Here is a 25,216-nt window from a genome sequence, read left to right as displayed (position 1 = left end):
CATCGCCATCAAGCGAGCGGCGTCGTTAGGACGAGACTACAAAGTAACTCGATGTTCCAGCACGCGGAGAAAACATGTATACAACCAGTATACTTTTACAGGTATAAATACGTTCCGAGTCGAGTGTAACAATTATTTCTTCTCGCGTTATCCGCCTGATGATTGACCCGATCGTTGAAAAGATTCCTTCAAAAGCCGTCTCTTTCTACCTATATACACCAATCATTTCGCTCGCCTACACAGACGAGAAACTCGCGCCCTTAATTAATGCGAAAATCAAAACATAGTTTGTAGTAGTGACTATCCTTTAACTTTTCAAATAGTGCAACCTCCGCGAAACTTCTTAGTCGTTGATTATATTACGGCGTCTCGCTGCGGTATTTGAGAGAGCTGAAGTTAACCCAACATTGAACGATGTACAAGGTATCGATCAGAGAGACGGAAGATATAGTTTTAAATATATAATTTCTTTAACAAATAAGATACACATTTTTCTGAGAAAAAACATTTTTAAACAAAATTCCTCGTTTATTCGTTCTTCTCTTATAAATATTCCTTTCGTATTTTCAATAATAATTATGAAATAAAATTCACTTGAATTTAAATACATTAAATTAAATAATTTAATTAATGAAATATCTCTCTTTCTCACTGACAACAAGTCTATACATTACGATTCATTAGAACTTGTAAAAAACAATATTATAATTGAAAAGAGGAGGAAAAAACTTTCAATATTTATTTATTTGTATCCCGCAGGAATAAATTTTCCAGTAATTAATTGTTTAAATCTAAATGTATCTAATTAACGTTGCACTCGCGAACATATTACAAGCACGTTTATTCTTTCACGCACACTCACTCGGAGACATCATAACATACATACTTTGGCGAGATCAGCGACGACGTATAGCAAAGAGAATTTCGCATGTCGCGAACAAGGACTTCACCTTATTTCTCTAGGCGGCTTCATCACCAAGATGACTATCGTCTAATCTTCTGATTGTGAGAGAACGACTATACCACGAAAACGATACGGGATAAGCCGGACTGGACGTATGTAAAGAAAAATGGTACAACTACTGCACAAGTAGTCCGCCTTTTCTACGACCAGGCTCCTTCCTCCTCCTTCACCCCATCTCCCTGGCCAGCTATCTACGGTCCGAGGGCTGAGTGGTAAAAGCGGAGAGACACTTAAAGGATTTACGGGACTGAGAACTCTAGACTCCGCTTGGATCGGCTCGGGAAGTACGGGCAAAACTAAGTGCACGCTTAAGAAGAAAAAGAGGAGGTAAACGCGAGCGCGGCGTATACGGTCAATTCTGTTGTCAAGTTAAATTTCCGATATGTGTTCCGTAATATTTGAGCGGATCAGTCTCATCACCGACTCGTTGATGCTATTCGAGAATATCTGAGACGAGAAGCTTATACGTTATATAAAAAAGAACGTGTTATTTAGATACGAAATATCATTAAAGGAAAAGAAAAAAAGAAAGGAAAATATCAATTTATTCTAAACTGCATATGCCGATGAACTGGTGCATTTTAAAATACACTAGAGAATGAAAAGCTCTAATATTTGTCCATAAAAACCAAATATTTGAACATTCAACATGCGCGGTATGTAATGTTATTTCGAAGGCGGAATAATAAAAGCCCGATAAACTGCAACGTATTGTGCACCGGCTTGACTATCGTTTGAAAAAATGATCCTTGCATCATCGGCATTGTTGTGAGCCGAAAGACAAGAGTCTTCTTCTTTCTCACTTTTTTCTGCACTCTTGCCACTTTCGTGCGCCGCCCACTCTTTCCGTTCACATTTTCGAGACTGTCTGCAGCCGAAAGGGATAACTCATTCGTCGTAATGACAAAAAGAGCATTGCAAACGGAAAATTTTATCACATGACATAATTTACTTTAGAAAGAATTGCGGGACGAAAACTGCATCACAATTATATTTCTACAGAGATTTATGTTATTAGACTTTAATTTTCACAACTCATCTCTGAAATTTTTGTATATAAAAATAAAGCAAGAGTATACGTCTACGAGAGTTGAGAACAAGATATCTCGAACAAGTTTGCATGTCTAAACGCGAGTCGAGCGTCAGACGTAAAACTAAGTAATCCCTCCGAGTTAGAGAGAAGAGGAGTTCCACTATTTTATCTCTCGCGATTCTCCGAGGAAGAACTCACTTCATTGGTTTTCGTGAGATACTGGGAAAGCGGCTAAGTCGGCAACGCTAACGTAGGAAACTCGGTCGAGCACGGAGCCGAATCTGATTTCTTCTTCTTCGGCAAAGTATAGCGCAATAAGCGTACATGAGAGAAGAAGCCAGAAATCTCCCTTTTCCATTTCCCTAGCTACGTAACGAAGCGTTTACATTGCACGTGTACGGCAGCGACTCATCGACGGTGTAAAGCAGATGCCGAGAGCGCGAGCGAATGCGTGGGCGTGGAGAGAAAGGTCTCGAGCATTCCGCGCAAAGCCACGTGGTGGTATTTAAGGTCCCGCTAATGCACCCGCCGCGCGTGTATACCTCGTGCAAAATTGTTGGCGCATTTACTTTGCGCCGACTCGAATTCCGGTGCCCTCGCGCCCGCCACCAAACGTAAAAAAAGCTAATAAAAAGACTTGTAACGAAAGCGAGCAACAAAGGATCAAAGGATTTTGCCTTTTTTTTGGTAATATGTAGGCTCGAAAAATATTCGGTTTACTTGAAATAATCCGGAGTAATAAATTCAATCGTTACTTCGTATTCGAGAAGCAAGATTGCAAGTAGAAATGTGTCACGCACGCGCATTTTCATGTTTTCATATATGATTTTTATATTAATCTTCAAATTGATTAATTAACATATAAATATATGATATTAATAATATTTCTATAATGTATATAAAAAAATATATATGTGCACAGATAATTAAAATATGTAATTTATTTGAATAACATTAGATTGATAAATTATAATAAAGAAGACGAGCGCGAAAAATGTTAACGCGCGTGATTTCGATTGACACGTTGATTAGGGACAAGAGGCGCACGTGTCTCGTTTGCATGTCACCTTTATCGTCTCTGCATGTACTACCGAGACCGGAACAACGGGAGAGGAAGAACTCGCTCGACCGGCGGAAACTTATAGCGGACCAGACTGGTAGAGACGGGGTTGAATGCTAAGCACGGCCAGTCGGTTACATTTGCTTGCCGCTCGGCCTCTTAATGAAAACCAACAGCATGGAAACGTCAGGTTTGCTTTGCCTTAAAATTAGAGGCACGACTCGCTTAGCACGGGTATTCCCAACGCAAACGGAATGAGGTTCAAATGCACGACTAATTCGCTATGCCGTTTTACATTTTATATCTTGCCACGATCAACTCCAACTCGCAAATCTTTTGTCGATACAAATAAAAATAAATTAAAAAAAAAAAAAGAAATATATCTTTTCAACTGTAATATATAATAAACATGCAATCAAAACCAAGTTAAATTCTTTTATTAATATTTGTTGCACACTTTCAGGAAGAAATGCAATTTTATTTCTACAAGACCTAATTTGCGTCAAGAGTAGAGATATATTAACGTAGATTTTACGTTTTCAGAAATAATGTATATTTTTTTTAATAATCTAGTCCTATCTTTAATATAGGTATACAGAAAAAAAATTTAGTCGATATAAAAGCACTTAGAAACGGACCGAAAGCTTTAGCTACGACCAGCGAGGCGAGCAGTAATAACCCTCACGATTGTCTACTTCATCGTGACTACTTATAAAGCGATAAAGCATCGTCTCGCGAAAAGAACCATCCGCTCGTTTACCTTTTAACGATCGCGAGGAGCGCGGACGCAATAACTCGACGAAGGTAACCGGAAGAGCCTCCCCATTGCTCGTTACGTAGCGTCTACGCTTTTACACTCTCCGATACACTCAGTCTTAACTTTTTACTCTCTTCATCGGCCTTTACGGAAAATTAACGATGGTACGGTGGAGTGAGGTGCTCGATTAGAGACTGAATATTTATGTTCACCTTCTCTGTCTCCTTCTCCTCCCTTTTCTTTTAAACTCTCCCCATTATTTGCAAGAGGAAATACTTATCCGCGCCCGTCATCTTAACAAAAATGCGATGTCCAATTATTTCTCATTATTTTCTCATTTTTTTGTCAAACTTCATAAGCCAGCTTCCACAATCAAACTTTTTCAAATAATTTTTATCGTATTTACGACGATGAAATAAATCGAGCGAGAGAGAAAGAAATTGAAAGAGTCACATGCTTTCATTGCTGATATCGATTGTTACCAATAATTATGCAGATATCAATAATAACTAATGTGTATAAATTAATTGCTTGAAGAATCAAAATTTGACAGATGTATTTATGTGAGATAAATATATAGAATTAAAGATTGGTGAAAAAAAATTACGCACTTTATTCGAATAATATGCGTTATAAGCCTGCCAGAGACCTCGGAATGGCTTGTGAGGACATAAAATTCAATGCAGGTGCGTATCGCGTGTGTTATCGACTAGAGATAAACGCCAGAAGATACACGATGCATCAGGGATGGCGGTAAGTTGTGTTGTTGGATGGTGCGATCAAACTAAATATTCGCGTGAATACCGCTCGTATCCCTTTAGTTCGCTCGCATTTGCGACAACTCATCGCGATGCGATAACGATTAATATTATCCATCGAACTCACCGATACGACCGCAAAATTGACCATTTTTTTCTGCGATATAAAGAAATATTAATATATATTAATTAATGTCAATCGTTCCTTATAATTTTGTTTCGCGAAACTCCTTTTAGACTCATTTTGCTCTTATTTTCGCTAGTTTACATATGAATACTTTTATTAGATCGAAAAGAATAAAATAAAAAAGTGAATAAATGAGAAGAAAATATATATCGCAAAATACAGGTTCAACATCTCCCGCTTGAATGCTCGAGGCATAATTACGCGTATCTTTCGTGCCCTGCAGATGCCCGCAGCTCCATTCAGCCGCTCCGTTTCACAGCGCGATTCGAAAGCGATTAATATTATACGGAGCTGGCGATGCGGTCGGTATCACGGTTCTCCGTCACGGAAGAGGAGAGCAGAAAAGAAGAAGCCGAAGCGGCGGCAACCAGCAACGAAACCAATAACTATTAATCGAAGCGCCACCGCACATTCAGCAAAGTCGACGCGATTCGAACGCGCGGCAGCCCTCGATTACATACCCCATTCCCTTCCATCCCACCCTTGCGCATCGAGACACGCACGTATTTCAAACGGCGAACATCGTTCTCTAAACGCGAAGCCATGCCTCTCTTTACGGCCCTTTCATCTTGCGTCGCTTTTCCGATTAAGCACGTCGGTGTAATGGTGTGCAGCTAATCTCGCGATGTATCTCTAAGGAAATATATCTTCAGCCCGTTCAGTCCCAGATATTCGGTAAATCCCCGAAACGCGTGCATTGGTTTCTCTAAAATTAGATATAAATGTTTATTCATTTATGCAAGTTTGAAGGATATGTAAATCGTATTAAAAGTTTAAAAAATATAGATGTCAAATTTATTACATGTTTCAGAAACAAATATAAGAGATTTTCTTCCATCTAATAAAACATAGATGAGCCTTTCGATACACTTCACAACACAATCGAAAATATATGATTGTATTCGGTGAAAGGGATCGAGGTATCTCTCAGAAAATGACGCTTGGACGATACATTCAAACCTGATATTACATCTTTCTGTTACCAAGCAGCGTATTGGACACGCGAGAGAGAATTAGACCGAATAGAGTCGACATGATTATTATCAAGAAAGCGTAAGTAGATAACGTTGCTCTGGTCGTACTCAGTCTGCCATCCTCAAACTATTATACGTATAATTCGACTGCGTTTCTCTTCTCTCCGTGACCGGCGGCGTGACGATCCCACGTACGAAGTGCGCGACCAATTCGAAGATATACGACGAACGAATATCCGGAAGGGGCGGTTTGAAATTCTGGACTCTATCCGAACGATCCGAGCGAGAAAGAGACAGAGAAAACGGCTTTCTGTCTTTCGTGCGCACACATACACTCACGTCAAGTATCGGAGATGCATCACCTAACGATCGCTACTATCCGCGGCGTCGAGGTGAAATCGAGAATGCGGTTTAGGATAGAAAAATCTACTTTCGAATATACTTGAGCGAACTAAAAGTTTTTTTTTTTTAATAAAAATTTGTCGATATCTGTTTGCCTTTCTTGTAACTTTTAATTTTATAAAAGCTATTATGCTAAAAATAGTGACGGGGAATGGCGGTTTGAGAATTATATAATTAATTATATTCTAGAGACTTTATAAAGTCTCAAAGCCACAAAGAATTTGTATATTGTACGAAATTGTTTTTCGTAAATTTTTAAGGTTTATAAGTTTACGATTTACGTACGAGAATATTTTCGTACAAGAGATTATATGTGCAGAATTATACTGATTGGTGTTCGATACACCTTCATAACACAATTCAAAAATATACGATTCGATGTGTGAAAGCGATCGAGGTATCTCTCAGAAAATGACGCTTGGACGAGACATGCAAGAGTATGCATTTTATTTTCACTCACCGTAGCTGCCATGAAGAAATGAGGGGCGGCTTGGAGGGCGGCAGTTGTGGCTTCAGTACACGAGCCATAGCCAACTGATGTTGTCTATTGACATGCTGTAACAATACAAAAAAAATAATTTTTCTCTGATTACGCATTAGTGTTCAAAAAATCAGATTTAAATAATTTTAATCGCAATAAAATCATGTTTGAGATGCTTGCTTTTTCCTATGTTAAAATGTGAAATTCTGTGCCGAAAAATATTCGAGAGGAAATTTTTTTTTTACAAAAAGTATAGTGAAACTCGAACGCATATCTACGTTACACGGTATATACATATACATAGCAAATTGAGGAATTCCATTTTGTGCGTACAATATTTGACGCGGAGAGGCCGCAAGAGAGAGTGGCATTTTTGTCTCCGGAGAAGGAGGGTTTTGTCTCCAGCAACGCTGAAACATAATTTCGCAAGCCTCAGCAATATAACGCAATAAATTTTACGAGTTTCTGTTTCAATTTTGACAAGTGACTTTTACGCTTCGCTCACGTAAGAGATAACGAACGAAACGAGGGATACACATAAGGACGTATTAAAAGCGTCGTTTATTTACCAAGAGTTTTTCAATATCGGCAATTTTTCGGTCACTCGTGAAAAGCGCGAATTACTGAAATGTATCATTACACAGAAATCAATTTCAATCAGCAAACGAACGAAAGCAAATCCAGCGAGAGAAAAAGGGAAAGGATGCGAGCGGGCTGAAGGGTAATCGTAAACTAATTGGAAGTAAATACGTTTCCCTGTAATTGCGTGTTTTAAGTTGAAGTCACGCGAAAGCGCTTTCGCGCCAGGTCGTTCAATACGTAGATACATGCTATAGGATGCTATAGGCCTTCATTTGCCGAGCGCTTTAAAAGCACCGTACACGGTTCTGTAATTATGAGAATTACGTCTTTATCCGGTTGAGGGTATTGAACAACGTTCGCAAATTTCGTTGCGATAAAATAAGACCGTCGAAATTCTGATCGTTCCTTCGCCGGCGTCGAGATTTTATTGGAGATTCCCGTGCGGTGTATCGACGCAATTTAAGGGACTAATATATTGGCTAAAGTGGCAAGCACGCGAAACTGTATTTAAAATGCACTACATTAAATCTATTTAATGCTCTCCTCTTATGAAAGATATCCTCGCTAAAATGAAAACTTTGTTGAAATAAGAGACATTTATGATTTGCGCGTTCAATAACGTTATATGATAATGAAAATACAGATTATGAATAAAAATACGAATTATGAATAAAATATATATTGCATATCGCGCCGCGCGAGATTATATATATACCGATTATATTCAATTCACGCGTTACATATTTATACGCATACCGATAATGACGTCAAATGCGTATCTTAAATAATCTAACAGTGAGGAATCGTATATTTCGAAAATATTTCTGCAAGCGCGTAATAATGTAAAAGGCAATATTTTTAAGTATTCAGAAGCGGTTGTCCAAATATCATACGAATTATTGCTAATTAATAAAATATTGTAATAAATGAATTTCTAAAATATCGTAACAAATTGGCACATCATTCCGATGAAATGTTCATCAATAATGTCCATATAACATAATTTTAACACACTGACCCCTCGATATAGCAGACGCGTTTTATTGCATCCCGTCGCTGCGCAACGAGAGATAGTTTCGCGCTGACGGTGGGATTCGCATTTTCTATAGAGTGCTCTCGGGTATATCGCCGCGGAAAGAAAAGCTCGAAACGAATCAATCCAATCAGAGACGACATTGTGCGATTTGCTACGCTCTCTCTCTCTCTTCGTTTCCGCACCACCAAACTCGGTTTGCCGCGCCCGGTACACCCCAGCAAATTAACCCAAGTTTCACGCGCCCCAGCCAAAACTTGATACTCCTGGCACGGCCAATCAAACTTCGAGTTTTGGTAATCCCCGGGCCAAATACTCCCGTTTACACATTACAGGTTATGGTATAAGACGGCCCGTTTCCTCGAGTTTCGCCGCCGTTAATACCCGGAGTTTCCGCCGCAAGTTGTCATCCGGTGGCGGCAGCCGCCTACAACCGCGAGGCCGCGATTTTCTCATACGAAGAGGAAAGGAAGAGAATTATGCAAAAGCGCCCTAACACCACGATCGCCGAGCGCTGTGTTGACTTTCGCGGAGATCGCGTCTGCTGACTCGTCTATAGGTACAGAAATTCTTACTATATAGCAGCATGCGGAATCTACCATTCGTTAATCGAGTTAATTAGCGAAAAACGTGTAAATAAAGGCTGAAAGAGAGAGAGAGAGAAAAAGAATGCAACGATCGCTATAAAGCTAGGAGAAAATCGAAGGGCCGAGTTCTACCCGGTCTAAATGAAATTACTTAAAGCAAACGCATTACTTTTTCAGTGCCACTATCCGATCGGGTGCTTCCCTTGTTACGAAGTTGTACGATGACCATCAGCCACCCTTCCATTCACGATCGGCTACATTCCATGGGATTCGAAGAGAAAATGCCGATATGTTCCTCCATTTCCTTTCTTCCCCGTATAGGTTCGATCAGGATCTCCCGTCCTTCCTCTTTCCGTGGCGCAGTTCCGTCCGAGCACGGTCACATGCATATGCAAATTTATTCTGCCGATGCATTAGTGCGCGCGTCGCGCAACTTTGTGTGCGTCAGTGTATATACGTGTACGTGTGTGTGTGTGTGTGTGTCCTGACATACCCCGCGGCGCGTGTGCGTACGAAGACCCGTATAGTCCAGGCTGATCGCGGCTGAGAGAGGATCATAAATTAAATGATGTAAATGCTCTGTCCACCCTCTATCGCAGCGAACGGAGACGACACACAACATCATCCCCTCACGTCCACCACTCCCTCTCGGTTACCGCCACTCTTCCCCGAACCACCATCCTCTGATCCCGACAATCGTCCCCCTTGCCTTGACGCTGAACCCGACTGATTATAATTATCGGGACTCTGTCCCGTCACTCGCGCGGGATGAAAGCAAGCGGATGACGAAGAAGACGAGCGTGCCATCTATTACGTTAGTTCTGTGAAATGTGATGGATGTGAAATATATTTAAAACTCCTCACGAAACAATAATAATAATAATAATAAAGGATTTTACCATCCCGAATGTCTCAAAATTCGCGACAATGTTCGTAATCAATGCGTAAAAAAATTTAACTTTGATTTTAATTTAATATTAATTTACATTTCATTTTTCATTTTAAAGATATTACTATAACCACTTTAAAGTATTCAACTCGATAAAAGCCTTTCATTGAACGAGTTCTTTTGTCTTCTATTTTCTCCTATTGTCGAAAAAATGCAAAAAAATGTTCCTTTTTTTTGTACTCGCTCCTAATTCTCGAGGAACGTGCACGTTTCGGAGCAAAATCGGCATTTAAACGGGGTTATCCGAAACTTACGTTATCTGTTTATACCTCTCAATATCCGGTTCGCCGATATTGATCTCCTTTCTTTTCCATCCTCGACCGTACAGTACGGAAGAATAAGTACCCGGCAGATTCTCGCCGAGCGATCGATAAGCGTGAGCTGTGACCTGATTTCTCTGATGTTAACTCGGCGAGGAAAGAGCGTAGAATTTCCGAAGCCTTCGATCGGAGATGGAAAGGATCGGCAGGATCGCTAAGCCCCTGCTCTCAATCGGATTCGAATTTGATAGTATTTGAACAACCAGCGTCGTTCTCGTAAATTCGGCACGCCGTTTGTGTATCCCAACCCCTTTCCTACCCCTCTATACCTCTTGGCTTCCTTCTTCCGCACGATCCGATATTTGGTTCGGCGCAGATAACCGCTATCGATTGTTGTCGCCCGTTTTCACAAAGAACGAATCGTGTTTGCAATGAGCGAGAGCAGTAACTTCTCTACAAACTCTCCGAACAGATCCGAAACATTCCGGAAACAAGAAACTGTTGCAAATTGCAATAATCTCAATATACTATTTAAGGACATTTAATTAGGCACGGTACGAATGATTGATAACCAATAAGAAATCGAATATAATAATTGAATAGTTTACCTTAAAAATGTGATATATAGTAATAAATTTTAATAAAATAACTTATACCATAATCAATTCACACACTAAGAGAGAAGAATTTATCAAAGTTACTGCTTCTATAAAATATTCTAGACTTGCTTAAGTAACAATGTTACTTTGCAGCGCGTATGAAGATTAATATACATCTCAAAAGAGAAAGAATATAAATAATATTCTCGATAACACTCGATTTGGTCACGATGATTCGCGAGACGTTGATCAATAAAGTCGTTGTTCTCGAACATGTATCCGTAAAATGTATCAAAGTTGTAATTCATTTCGTTCTTATGAAGATTATTTCTCTAATCCGACACCGTGTATGTGTGCTCGCAGTCTTGTATCGAGTTCATGCGATATACGTCGACTAGGTTCGCGACCGAGCGCGCTTCCACCCTGAACGTAAAGCCGATGAAAATGCATTGGCCGTAAATAACGTCGGTCGGGTTTCGAAAGCGCGCACCCGCGCTTACAAGGAGATAAAATCAACTTGACCTCGTTCCATCCACCGGCCGCATTTTTAGCTTCTTGTCGTCCTCGCCTCGAATCGGGCGCTGAAATGGAAACGCTCCCCGTTCCGATCGAAAAAGGTGATAACCATTAAGAAAAATCGGCTCCGAGTTAAATTAATGGAGATGACGCAATCGCGTGACCAACAATTCCGTGAAAGAAAGATTTTGTAATGACTAAATTTCTCTTACAATAGCGCGAAAAAAATTTGTATGCAAGAATCTAAAATGGGAAGGGTAAAAAAAAAACCCTTTTATTCAGCGGCGTTTGAGTTTATTATTAAAGTTTTCATTGAAGAATCTATCGTCAGAGGACATTGGGGATTTATTTAATTAATACTTAATCTAATTCCGTCCGATTGCGTCAGCTGCCTGTTACGATTAACCGCATCGATTGATTTGAATAGCAGTCAAGCGAAAAATTCTGCTACAGTACGATGTTTATGCAATCCCGGATTACACGCTTAATATGTAAAATGTATGTACGCATGTGTACAATACGTATCGTAATTATGATGATCAACGTGCCGTGCTTTCCATATCAATATCGGTGTAATTATGTACCTCCTGTATGTGCAGAGAAATAGCTAATATTGATCGAACGAAAATGATGTAGGAATCCATATTTTAAAAATTATATATTATCATTTTCGTCGAAATATCTACACAATAATTATGTCACCCCAAAAAATATTATTGTATATATCATATGGAAATTTAAAAAGAATTGCACCCATCTTCGAAAAAGTTTATGTGGACACATACAATGCGCACACCATCGTATAATAATAAATTTATTCCATTAATATTGACCACAAGACACAACGATGTCATAATATAAAAAAAATGGTATAAATCGTGAATTCTAACGACGATCTAACTTTGCGAATCAAGTAGTTACGCAAATTTTAGTTCCCTGTGGCTTCTGCAATATTCAACTTCGCGTATCCGTCGCTTCCGCTTCCGAAAATTTTGATGGGGATTTTAATCGAATGAAAGAGCAAAAGGCGAGTACATGCAAAAACAAAACGGGTGCTTTTACAGCGAAGGGTGTTGAATATTCAAAGCGATAAGGATGGCAAGCGTTCGTCATTCCGACTCTCGTTTCGCTGCGATGATCGTACGTTTTAAAAAAAGATAAAAGAAAGATATCAATATTATTGAAGAAAAACGTGCGCTTGCATTTTTAATTTTTAATTTCGTTGCATTCGGTTCCATTCTAATTGTAAGTTATAACTTTAATTCCGTTGCTTCTTTAAAGATATATCTCGTACAACAAAAGCTTTAATTTGACTGTTATTGTGTATTTCCTCTTGTGTTTATACGTATCAGTGCAAGATTGGGATATGTAGATATGTACATACGAGAGACAGAAGTTTAATTTAACCACGGGAGACCTGCTAAGGTCTCGTCTACGACTGTTTTGTATATATAAGGTAGAACCGGGACAGTTAAATTAAACTTACACAAGTAACGGTATTATCTCTCTTGCAGCTAACCCCCTTACAAAAGCAGTTCTTGCATTTACATGACCAACCGACGGGCCTCACCCGTTAGAGAGATCCAAAATGGCTTTCTCCAGTATATTCCGTAACTGCCGCGTTAACGGGATACGGGTCAAAATTAAGTTTCGCAGTGCGCCGACGTTAATTCGTCGAGACATTGCAGGATAAGTTAACAGGCTTTTACACCGGTAATGTAGTTACGCTTCGTTACGGAAAATTCAATCAGGGGACACGAAATATTTAAACCGATAATCGTTCAACGTGCCCTGCCTGCGCCTGCAGCCATAATGTTATCTCGTCGATATAAGCATATCTGAAAAGCGACGAGATATATCCATTATGGATGTAACTTTGTCGAGCGACGTAGTCTAAAAAATGAAAAATATCAATTAGAACAATTTTTATATCAATCCCTATACATGTGTTAATAGAACCGTAGAGCTGCATATCAATTCCTACATCTCACATTTATTTCGCCCATCTTTTCTTTTTCTTCCCGTATTAACATTTTTATACCATCTTCCATTTATAAATTAAATTTATGTAGCGGAATTTAGTCGGCCAGTTGGCGAAGTGGGTTAAAGTATCAAAGGTAACTAGACTTAATTCATGTGCATAACGTAACATTTAAAAGACAACACCCGCCGGTCGAGTCTCCCTCTCTCTCTCTCTCTCTCTCTCTCTTCAGCATCAAATTATTATTCTTTACATCGTAAAACGTATGGTTGTGCTTGCGCAGGTATATTGCGCAGGCGTGTATTCCTGTAAAATGTCAGGTGCATGTCGGAAAACGTGGTCTATGTCTCTCGTGCATGTTATTCTTTTTACATTCTCTTCGCGTAGCTGGAAGTTTCATCGCGCATGATAAATAATATTTCACTACAAGAAAGAAACGCGATGCAAAGCTCGACTTACAGAATAATTTGCGATCGCGATGTGGATGATAAAAAATACAAACAAAATTATGAATTAAGAAAAATCTGTGTATCTATAATACAATCTACAAAATAAAGTGATCTAAATATATATTAAACGACACGATAAAGCAGCAGAATAAGAAATAGTCGTTCTCCTCGCGTTTCCTCCAATTATATTCGACGCAATACTTGATGCCCGTCGTTATCGGTGACGAGATTATGCACGAAGTCGCGACTGCACGGTTCGCTCGCCAAAAATCCAATCGAGGATAAAACGACGTAGAGACGTGGAGAGACGAGGGAGAAAATCGAGACGTTACTCCGCACTCTTCGACCGAGGTAAAATATCCCCGCAAATAACCCGAATTCTATCTGGATTTCCATCTGGATCTCGAGGAAGGAGTGCGCGCACGAAAAAGGGGGATAAGAGTGCACGCGCGAGAGGGTGAAAGGAGAGAGAGAGAGAGAGAGAGAGAACTAGTTCGGGAAGGTAAAAAGAACGGGCCAGCCATCTGCTTACGTATTCGATCACGTAAGTACACACGGGAGCACGAGAGAAAAAGAGGAGTCGGCCGAAGCTACCGCGATCGCGGAAGTAAACGGGGGTGAGTCTTGAGGCAGTGGCGTCGATCGGATTGCTCGCCTCCCTCGAGAATATCGCGATATTGCTCGCGTTAACCGGCATTCGTCGATCCGGCTTCAAAATCCCGGACCGCGTACGCCGGCGCGTCCGGAATCTTAAACGTAGCGCGTAGCAATCGAATCGCCAATGGTGACGGCAACAACCGAACCATACCGAATAACGTCCATGTTTACAGATGCTTGCTCCTGTCTAGAAACATCTCGAATTTGTCGTGATAACTTTCAATAAGCACGAGTAAAAGTCGAAATATCTATAAATAGAGAAATCTGTATAATCTCATCTAATTTTGCAATTTTTATTCAAATTTGAATATTATATCAAAAGCCAAAATTACATATGTATCCAATTTAATGTATTATAAATATATATCCAAATTGTTCTATTTCAAGTATATCTTCTAATATTCAATTAAATATTCTATTTAATTAAACTGTAATAAAAGATATTCGAAGCTTTGAAAAGTGATAAAGAAGAGGAGAAATTTCTATGTGAATATTTCATATTTTTGATGTTATAACTTTTGACGTGGTCAAAATTCTGCATAGATAATTATACACGAGCTAAATGCGTAATGCATATTATTAAAGCCGTTACAAGAGGAGCTATTTTGATTAGTGGGCGTGCTCTCCATACAATTATAGCTATTGTGAGCCACACTCATTGCGCTTTAGTGATGATACGAGCGCCGGTACGGGCATCCTGCACAAATACATTCCCTACCATCATCGCAACGATCTCACTATGACTGGCAGATAAATATTATTGAAGGCTAACGAGATTCTGGCCGTGTGGTAAAATGCAAAGTGACAGGCGCGGTTTCTTCATTTTCAATTCTGCCAATCTCTCTCTCTCTCTCTCTCTCTCTCTCTCTCTCTCTCTCTCTCTTTAACGCTTCCCATTTAACTACGTATACTCGCGCAAAGAAAATATGGGTTGATCGAGCGTGACGCGAAGTGAAATGAAAAAGAAAAGACAGAACGCCGTCGGGGAGAGGAAGAGGACTTGGCAGAGCGATCAGAGAAACGGGAGTTGCATCACTGAGATGCAATTTCAATATTGATATGTCGGATTGCCCCGACTTAGCGTTGGCGGCGGAGATCATAGAGAGTCGCGGCCGTCGAAGAAGAAACTGAATTGCGATGGGGATAACAGAAAGACCAAGGATGCAACACGTTCGTAGCTTATGCATCCGGGGGCTCGCAGAACACGTGAAAGATCGGATGAAATTGAACGAGATATTATTGAACGGTTCTGCCGTGAAGAATACGGAGAGAGGAGACGAGAGAAAAGAGCTCCGACATATACGTTGCAATTGCAACTCAACTGCGTACATCGAGCCGACAGTGAGCCCCGCGTGCATAAAGAATTGAAGAATGACGTACATTTCGCTTCAAGTACCAACGTTCTGTCGAATAAAGAGGCAGAAAAATTGGATCCTTGTTTTGCGGGACAAAGAAATTCGAGAATAGCAATAGATTCAAAGATAATACGATATTATAAAAAGTATTTCTTCGCATCATTTATTTAATTTGTTGTAATCTTAAAAGAAACAATAATATCAAAGTTTCGATTAATCGAGTCAGATCATAAGATCATAAATAGATCATTATTTTATAAAAGAGCATTTAAACGCACACATGACTAATGTGAACATAATTTTGCCAAACTATTTCAAGAAATTACTTTTTATATCCACTGATAAATTAACAGAACAGAAAATTTATTCTCGATAATTTTTACCATTTTTTTCATGGTGATATATTATTTTAAAAGAGCGTAATTCTCCACAAAAATTTCGATAAACTTGTTTGATTTTTGTTACGTTCTGACGTATATAGTTACGCCGTCTATCATGTCATCTTAAATGACTCTAGAAGTTGTTACGTGTACGTCGATCGCACGCTTGCAAAACTAGCACAACGCAAGACGTATCGAATTCAACTACCAACCAGATTCGCAAGATGTCTCGCGGCTATCTTTCGTAACGCAAAACTTCATTATTCTCTGTATCGTCATCGTCGTAAGACGACGTCGAGTTGCCGGCCCCGGTGAACGAAAGAGATATATATACATATATATATATAGAGAGAGAGAAAGAGAAAGAGACAACGCCGAAGGGAACAAAGTCGCAATTTCCATGTGAAATTCAACCGGCATGCGGACGTAATCAGAACGAGGGACGGGGACCCCCGTGTACCCCATGGACAGAATTGATGGACAGCTGGTGGTCCGTGACGCGACCACCTGACATTCTTGTCCGATCGGGCTGACATGCCCCTGGGATCATGCATGCGAGTTTCGTGCTCACGTAGCGAAACGTCTGCTCCGATTCTCGGCGACATACCGAGTGCCACGGTCTCGAAACTCTATGGCAAATTATCTCCGTGAAAGATAATACAAAAATTAATTCATCGACCACTTCTTTTATATTCACGTAAAAACCAAATATCATAGCTACGATACAAATACAAATGCATTAATCTTGGAAATATCAATTCTAATAGAAGTTAATATTTGCGACGATAATATCGGAAAAACAAACTAGAAAAAAATACTACAGCTGATGAAAAGAAATAACTACAACTTTGGTTCAAAAAATATTTTTAATATATTTTTTAATATATACAAACGTACAAAATCACACAGCATCCTTGATGCTTAGAAAGAAAAAGTTCTATTTAACACGCTGGACTGAAATTTGTACGACTATTAAAAAACGAGCAACTATTCGCATTGCGTCACATACGTGATTTCGACGCTACGCGAAAAGCGTCGATTTTTTAAAATACGTCTGAATCTACAGCAGTCGTTTGCACGTAAATACGCGCTGTGCGAATCGGCGCGAAGCAGCGCGGAATGTCGCGTTGCATTGCATCGCAGCGCGTTGCGGCGTAAACGTTCATAAATAGAAAGAGAGAAAGCACCGCACGACGGACGCGTGCCTGCACGAGAAATTGAAAGCACGTCTCGCGAAATCGAACCGAAATCTGTCGCGGAACGCAACCGAATATGAACGATACCGACAACGTGACGCGACTCGGTGAATGCGTCGATTAATACCCGAAGAAGTGACGATCCGATATTTTTGTCTTTAAGTTCGATCAATGTTTGATCATTTTTTAATCTTACGTCTCTCAATAATAATCTGTCATTTAAAATATAATAATCTTAAAACTGTATATAAAAAAATAATATTAAGAATGTGTAATATTTTTTTCCAGCAATCGTAAAGATCGTATTATATCTAAATTTTTTATATTCTCTTTTATATTTTTCTCAATATTCTTTATATTAATAATATATGAAAGAAACAATAGAATTACTTAGAATCTATTGGATATATTTTTCCACGTTTAATTATAATATCGTGCATCAAAAAAATAACTATGCTTAATCATCAATTCATATGTAGAGAATATCGCAAATTAATTATAATGAAAAAGAGGAAGAGAGAGAGAGAGAGAAAGAACATACATTATTCTAAATAAAATTGTAACTACACACGTATATATTTTTTTATAACAGTTAATTAAAGCTATATACGCTTTTATATAGCAATCAAACCTCCGCTGATTGATAAAAATGCTAATTGCGACGTATTCTTACTTGGAGAGAGAGAAAAAGAATGACTTTTCATGTTTTCATTATTATCGTTATAACATGCCTATCTTAGTATCGTGCATGTATTGTCATTTATAGGTCTAGTTGCTACATAGATACGCGTTAAATGCTTGTACACGCGCGCAGTCGCATCTGCGACCACTCTCTGTCCCTACAGAATTCTACAGACCATCGATACATATATACATACACGTAGATGTAGGCTGTCGTAGTACGTCGTACGTGAGAATAAACACGCACCCGCAAAATGAGACCCAAATATCCCATCTGTCACAAACGTTTCAATCAAAGCGTAGCTGTAGCTAATACACAGCGCTTGAATGTAAGTCGATTAGCCTTTGTTTGCATATGTGTCGACTTTAAACTCTTGTCAAACAAAGCTGTAATTTAGTACAATAGCAAGTTTTTTAACTAATAGGAAAAACGTCTTGAAAATACTTCTTATATGTTTGATCATTTTTCCCGACATCTCGTCTAACATCTGTTAGTCGACAGAAGAAATTTAGAAGCAATTCAAAGTATGTATATAAAGTGTAAAATACACTCGTGTAATTCAATTATGCATAATTAAATGTTACAAACGTCTACCCGAGAATAGAAAACATTATGTAGGAGACTCTGATTTGAGGTGCCCGCGCGATTCCTCATGTTCGTTAAACGATGGCATCAGGATACGGACGCGATACACGAGAGCGGCCGTTCGAATAGACCATTTCCCTTCGCTCGGATCGCCCTGTAACACGCGCAATTCATTCCCGCAGCCCTCGGCCGTTAGCGTAATTGCACGTACGGGCGCTATTAGATACGCGCGCGACGACGCTACGTATATAGGATCCTGCGTCGAACCATCTGCGAAATCGTCACTTTGTTTCGACGTAAATCATGCCCGGAGCAATCTCGGCGCGCACGAGGACGCTCGTCTCACTCACCTTGATGCACCTCGCCCGAGGCGGTCGCATCTTGTCCCGCGATGTATGCACGTAGTGCACGCGCGATTTGCCCCGACACCGTCATATCGGCAAAACCGACATTACATTCTAGAACTCGTTCGCAAAGTAAACGGAATATCGCGAAGCTGGGGGAACAGCGTGCATTATTACATGGGGAACATTATGCGATGCGGAGAAAACCCGGTCTTCCTTTTTCGCGCTTATTTTCGGAATGAATTTCCGATCGGAATTTATCGATACTTAAACTTGGTAAAGGACTGTTTCGTGCGCTTGCTTTTGAGCAAACTTGGCCGTGTTCCGATGTACGTACATATATGTATAACCCGAGTTAGTTCGCAATTTGCTCATCCGCAATTTCTGTCCGATAATTTTACAATTCTCATCAAGTATTAAATATATATAAGAGAGAAAGAGAATTCCCTAACATAAATAAATATGTATAATTCTCTAATAAAAAATACATGATAAATAGATGCAATTCTAAATGCGTATGTGAAGAGCAAAACATTAAAATATTCTTCTGTTCGGAAGACTGAGACTTTGAGAAAGAAATGACATGTGACGAAGAAATTTTCCAAACGCGAGCTTGGTCGATTCTCGAAACTCGGTATATGATTTCCGTGAAGCAGAAATTCGTAATATATTCATCCCTGATAGAGTTTCGGGCCAACTATCTCCTCTCTCGCAGACGCTCTCCAGCGCAACGGACGTCCTCGCCGAGGCCTTCTCGCGCACCGAGAATGTCTCGATGGTCGGTTGCAGATGTACCTAACTGCACTACGGGGCGTATTCATTATCGGCCCGCCGGAACCCAGGTTGCTGAGACGATTAAACAGGGAATGGGAGGATCCCCCAATGATTGGCTACACGGGACCGATTCGCTGTCTACGGCTTTATCGCACTGTCATTCTACCTCGCTATATTCTGCCAGCGCGTGGTATCCTTATCTCTACCACTCCGTTTTATTTCTTCGACCATAATACGTTACCTCGACCAACTCGCAGTGGAAAATTCGAAGAAAAAATAAAATGCTCGGAATATGCTCGATAAGGTGCTACACGGAGGATTAGCGGAAATATATTCGAATTTAACGTCGATAGAATATTATGATGATTCATACTTGTAGTAATCTGCTAATAATGCACTGTTGCTGTAACTATTAAATTGAATGAACATTCTCACCTCATTTAATTTTCTTGCTACATTTAATATAAATTTCTAAAGAGAAGAATACATTTTTTATCTCGTCATTATTTAATTATAATCGCACCGTAAATATTCGAGTAGAATCGTTGCAACTTCCCGACGATTCGACGATTAAAATCTTGACGATACATCAGATGGCAAAGTGGCACTAATAAGACTTTCAAATTGAACAATTGCGTGCATAAATCCATCGCAACAATGTCGACGTGACAATGAGTCAAGTTGCAAACGCATCAACCGATCCTGCAGCGACGTTAATAGCAACTCATTACCTGTTCAATGGCATGAATGCGCTATTCGAGCGCGTGTATCGATATTAAAAGACAACTCCGGATAAATTTCTCTCTCTCTCTCTCTCTCTCACGTATACGTCGTACGTGCGCGCAGAGCTATTATTGCATTTAATCTACATCGGCGTTACAAGAGGGCCTGTGTAGGCGCATCGGGAATAGATAATCCACTGCAATCGGCTAAAATGTATTCGCGCGCGTCACGAGGAATGCAATTATGGATTCACGTCAGTCAGATATTCGCGAGGCGTGTTCATCGCGCGAGCTTATAAGCGCGCCGAAAGCTTTACAGGCTTATGGAACATTTGCCGATTTATCAGAATCAAGGAGATCCATCCATCCATCGGGCCGACCTCATCGCAAAAAGCCGAACAAAGCCGAGAAAATGTCAGAGAGCCAAGAATAGCAGCCGCGAATAGGACGTCGCGAACGATAAGTATATATTGTCGCCGCGGCGCGAAACGCATTCATATACACGCCGGTGTATTTGATTGATTAAATTTAAGTTGACGCGTCTCTCTCTCTCTCTCTCTCTCTCTCTACGTGTCTCACGCTCACGTTCTACATCGGGCAGAGGTAATCCTATATTGCTGGTTACAATGCGCTACTCGGAGATGCACGGAGATGCATCCCGACGCTGGCAACGCGTCGTCGTCGTCGAGGCGTCGTCATCAACGACGTATACGCGCTGCCACCTTGAGTTAAGCCGACACGGACAAACGTACGTGCGTGCGTGCGTGCACGCGAATACGTGTATGTGTGTGTGTGCAGTGCGTGCCAGTTGCATAAATCCCGTCGGGATGATATACGGTCTCGGAGGGAGCTTCCAACTATTTGCCGGACAAGTCCGTCCCGCTCACGTCGTACGCACGTACTCCTTCAGCTGACCGCTGCTGCTGCTATACGACTGTAAACTGGCATGCCAGCTTTTAGGGACGGCTTCATATATCTCGCTTTACCGCCTGTCCGGGAAGAAATATAAATTCCGCATCCTAAATAAATATACGGCGCCGTATATAAATTCGTGTTTAGTCTTCGCGTTATTTTGTATCTCCATCCGTGAGCGTTCGATCGCGTATCAATGATTTATTCAGCTACGTGGATTCGGTCCAGATCCGTGTATCTCGCGTTCAACGTAATCGAACGTGGAAATGCTTTATCGAATATAAAGTTCCGCGTGTTATCGTAAATATCAAAACCAATGACAATTCGGGACGTTAGAGAAGAGTTACATGTAACGATGATAAATATCCTATATTCCAAATATTTCACGGTATATTTCGAATATTACATATTGCCTCATTGAGCTAAATTATCATTTAATGTGTAATAGAGATGTTATCAAAAAAAATACGTTTGTGTTACCAAAGGCTAATCGATAAAAGGTATAAAAATATGTATAACATTTTAAGATAATCGATCTGAAAGAATAGGATCTAATTTTACGCGCAAAGAAAACTATGTATTCCTTCCTCCACGTTAGTTTTAGCAAACGATTTCCAAAAATGGTATACTTTCGAATGAAAAACAACAATATATTTACAAGCGCAACTTGTTTTTCGCGAAAACGCGACGTGTCTTATTTATCCACCCGGCCCTTCGACTATCTGTCCGACAGGCGAAACGGCGAATTGTTCCAAAAGACGGTCGGTGAACGAAGTTTCGAGCTTTGTCGACAGAAGCAACGTAGGAAATAGATGTTGGTCCGCGCGAAGAGCAGGAAAAGACAGTGAAAAGGGGAAACAGTCGGAGGAACATTAACGGCAGACGCGATTTCAAACTCAAACGCGCGATCGTTTTATTTCCTCACCCCGGCGTCCTCTTTTTGCCGCCGGTGTCTCTTCTTTTTCCCACCCCGAGACGATCGGTCTCGTTAGCTTCACTCTGCCGGTTGTGCTGCTCTCGACGAGACTTTCGCAACTATGAGGCCATTTACATACAAATGCCCGTTAGCAATGGACATTCCCGCGAGCTCTTCTCGACATCAGTAACATCGTATCGTTCCGCCTCTCTTTTCCGTCTCTTCTCACTGATTTTGCCATCCTCTTTTCCAACATTCGCCTCGTTTCGCTTACAAAAGCTCCGGTAATTAAACAGGTATCACGTTTAAACGTTTCCGTTTTTTGAGGGAGAGAGAAACAAAAACGACGGGGCGCTTTTACTTTCGCTTTCCCTTCAAAGTCCCACCGATAAAGACAAACTGCCGCAAAAAGAATCGCGTTGTTGATTGAATGATAGAGCGAAATAATGAATCTAGTTAATAGATTGAAATATATGGAATACTTGGTAGAATATAGTATAACAAATATTAAGTTCAAGCAACCAAATAACGTTAATAATATAATGAAGATATATTCTGCTATACAAAAAGTAACATAATTAAAATATTCTCTCTTCTCCTTCGCAAAGTAAGAGGTACATTAATATTAAAATGCCAATATTCAATACAAATTATTTAAAATTATTAATTATATTTTCTTCACTCGTAACTTCATATTTTCGCGTTTCTAATTTATTCTTTACATTGTTATAAGAGGGTAATTGTCGGTAAAATTTTCTCGTCTTTTTAACATCATTATATATATAATACCTATATATATTTTTATAAATATACCTATGAGAGGTAAATAATCATGAGTCCGGAAGGAGCAAGAGAGACGAATCTCGCGCACGTTTTCGCCGATATGGATACTAGATTTATGAAGACCCGCCTGGAATCACGTATCATTTTTCGCGGTTTTTCGCGCGAACGGACCCCCGCGAAAGATCCCGGTCCCGCGCACGATCTGACCCGGTTCATTTTTCATCAAGTTTCCTCGAACGGTAGTAGAACGTCCGCGGTACGAAATCGGGCCGTCACAACTATCGCCGCCGGCTGGCTCTCGATAAGACGTAAAGGCAACGTTTTCCATCAGTCTCGCGCCAAGTACGAGCGCGAAATGCCGGATAAGGGTGAGAAAGGGGAGGAGGGAAGCGTGAAGAAGTGGAAAGTGAGAGAAAAGCAAAATTGCGAATGCCCGCCGTGAAACAGCTAGTATAACCGAGTGCAGGTGAATGTCTGAGCAATACGTGCTCCCGCCGAATGTTTCGACTTAGCTATACAATTTGATGGAAACTGAAGGAAATGTTGCGCTCGCCTGTCGTCCCATATGGCTGTACGATGAAGGCGCGAGAGAGGGTCGAAAGCAGCGCACGTGGAATATATCGACAGACGAGTGTATGTAAGGAAAATTGCGATTTCTTAAATGAGATCTCAGCTGATTCGCGCGAAACGTCGTTTTTTTCTTTCTTCAAAGCGCTTTATTTCTAGGTTTAGACGCGGCGCGAATCTGCTCGAAGCGAACGAGCTGTATTAACGCGAAGTCGTTATTAAAGGGCAGCGATTCATAACTAGAACAAATTTAGAAAGTATTGGAAAAGTAATTTTCATACGTTGCATATATAATAAAGACACAAGTTGTATGTATATTATACAATGAAGCAATGTTCCTCTTACTATTTCTAATATTATTGCAGCGAGAGAGAATTATAACGTTCTTGTGATTAAATGTAATAACGATGTCCGCGCGTACACGAATTTATTTCATCAAAATATTAAGAATGAAAGATGTGAAATATCGGGAGAATTTATCCGTGAGGCTTTTAAAAGAGATTAACAGTCACGCGCGAAAAATGTCGTAAGACGCTCATATCTCACGCCTTTTTAACGTGATTAAAAATCTCTCTTCGAGGCTCCTTCGATGCACAAATCAAATCAGGGAACGAGTTTCTCGCGGTTTTTCGCATTGTTGCTCCGCGCTTATGTTATCAGTCAGAAATCCCGATATTCAACGAAACTCGGGGGAGGCAGCTTCGCTTGTCGCAAAACTGCTCCCATTAAAAAGATGAGATTTCACCGAAGACTGTGCGTCCTCTCTCTCTCTCTCTCTCTTTCTTTCCTCTCCTTCTCATTCTATCTCTCGGTACCGAGCTCCATATTGGAAAAACCCTTTATGCCCGCGATTCTGTGTGCGTCGCGCGCGCAATCTTTCTCGCGTCCCTTTTTACCCTGTTCCCTTTTTATCTCACTGACGAGAAAGCCGCGAGCGGGATTAAATACCCGCGTTAATCCGATTCGCTGTAAATGTTTTCGAGCGCGACCATCTCCGTCTCTCTCGTTCCCTGGCCCTCTCTCGCTTTTTCGCGCGCGTTCTCTGCCCTATCCCTTTCTCTCTCTCTCGTCGTCCTTTTTTGTCGAGAGGCTTTCTCGTCGTGAGCTTGCAGACGCCTCGCACACGGGGCTTACATTTACGAGCGTGTATGCGTGCGGTTTGAAGCTTCACGTAGCAGAGGCTTGCACGATAACGTCATCGCAAGCGGAGAGGAGGAATAAGTTCACATGTTGAAAATGTCTCCTCTCTCATATATTATTACTTTCCTTTTCGCGTTCCTCCCTCCCTCGCCCTTTCTCTCTCTTTTCCTCTTCACCCTATAATCTCGGTCGCCGTGCTAAATTTATTCATAGCCCAGCTAACCCTGTTATGGTGTATTTTACTTACCGCGAGGGCGGAAGCCGAGCACGGAGTCCTATGCCTCCGACGCTTTTCTAAACACACGATATATATCGATAGCACTTCAAAAAATGCTAAAGTTTAGCTTAAAAAATATATATCTTTCTAGGAAACCTCTACAAACTTAAATAAAGTCAATAAAAGATAAGTTTAATGCAACGTCTGAAAATGAAGAAAAAAATAAGATAATAAAATTGAAAAAGAAGAATGGTGTTTTTTTAAACCATTCTTCTGCTTTGGATGCCTTCTATATTATTCTTCGAGGAAACGTCGTTTTATTTTATCTCGTAAATTAATCTCATATCCTTAACTTGGTTGGAATATGTACCTATTCAAGGAACGTACCTAAAGTTTTTTCGCTATGAAAGTTGA

General features: G+C 40.3%; 1 protein-coding gene across 3 annotated transcripts in view; it reads right to left on the bottom strand.

Moving 5' to 3' along the window:
- LOC114936466 (uncharacterized) overlaps positions 1–9,232 on the bottom strand; it is a 283,336-nt gene extending 274,104 nt beyond the window's left edge. For 2 of the 3 annotated variants that reach the window (XM_085486139.1, XM_085486140.1), the window contains exons 1-2: positions 8,988–9,231; positions 6,596–6,690 (exon numbers count right to left, since the gene is read on the bottom strand). In XM_085486139.1, coding sequence (XP_085342265.1) covers positions 6,596–6,607 — 12 coding nt within the window. In that variant the 5' untranslated portion in view covers positions 6,608–6,690; positions 8,988–9,231. Of the gene's footprint in view, positions 1–6,595; positions 6,691–8,987 lie in introns of all 3 variants that reach the window. The other variant, XM_085486143.1, reaches the window with a different exon arrangement.
- Positions 9,233–25,216: the final 15,984 nt, after the last annotated feature.

This window comes from Nylanderia fulva, unplaced genomic scaffold, assembly GCF_048542155.1.
Source record: "Nylanderia fulva isolate GAGA-0341 unplaced genomic scaffold, ASM4854215v1 Scaffold40, whole genome shotgun sequence".
Classification (NCBI taxonomy): domain Eukaryota; kingdom Metazoa; phylum Arthropoda; class Insecta; order Hymenoptera; family Formicidae; genus Nylanderia; species Nylanderia fulva.
The sequence above is the reverse complement of the archived record's forward strand: the minus strand, read 5'-3'. Positions and strand labels throughout refer to the sequence as shown.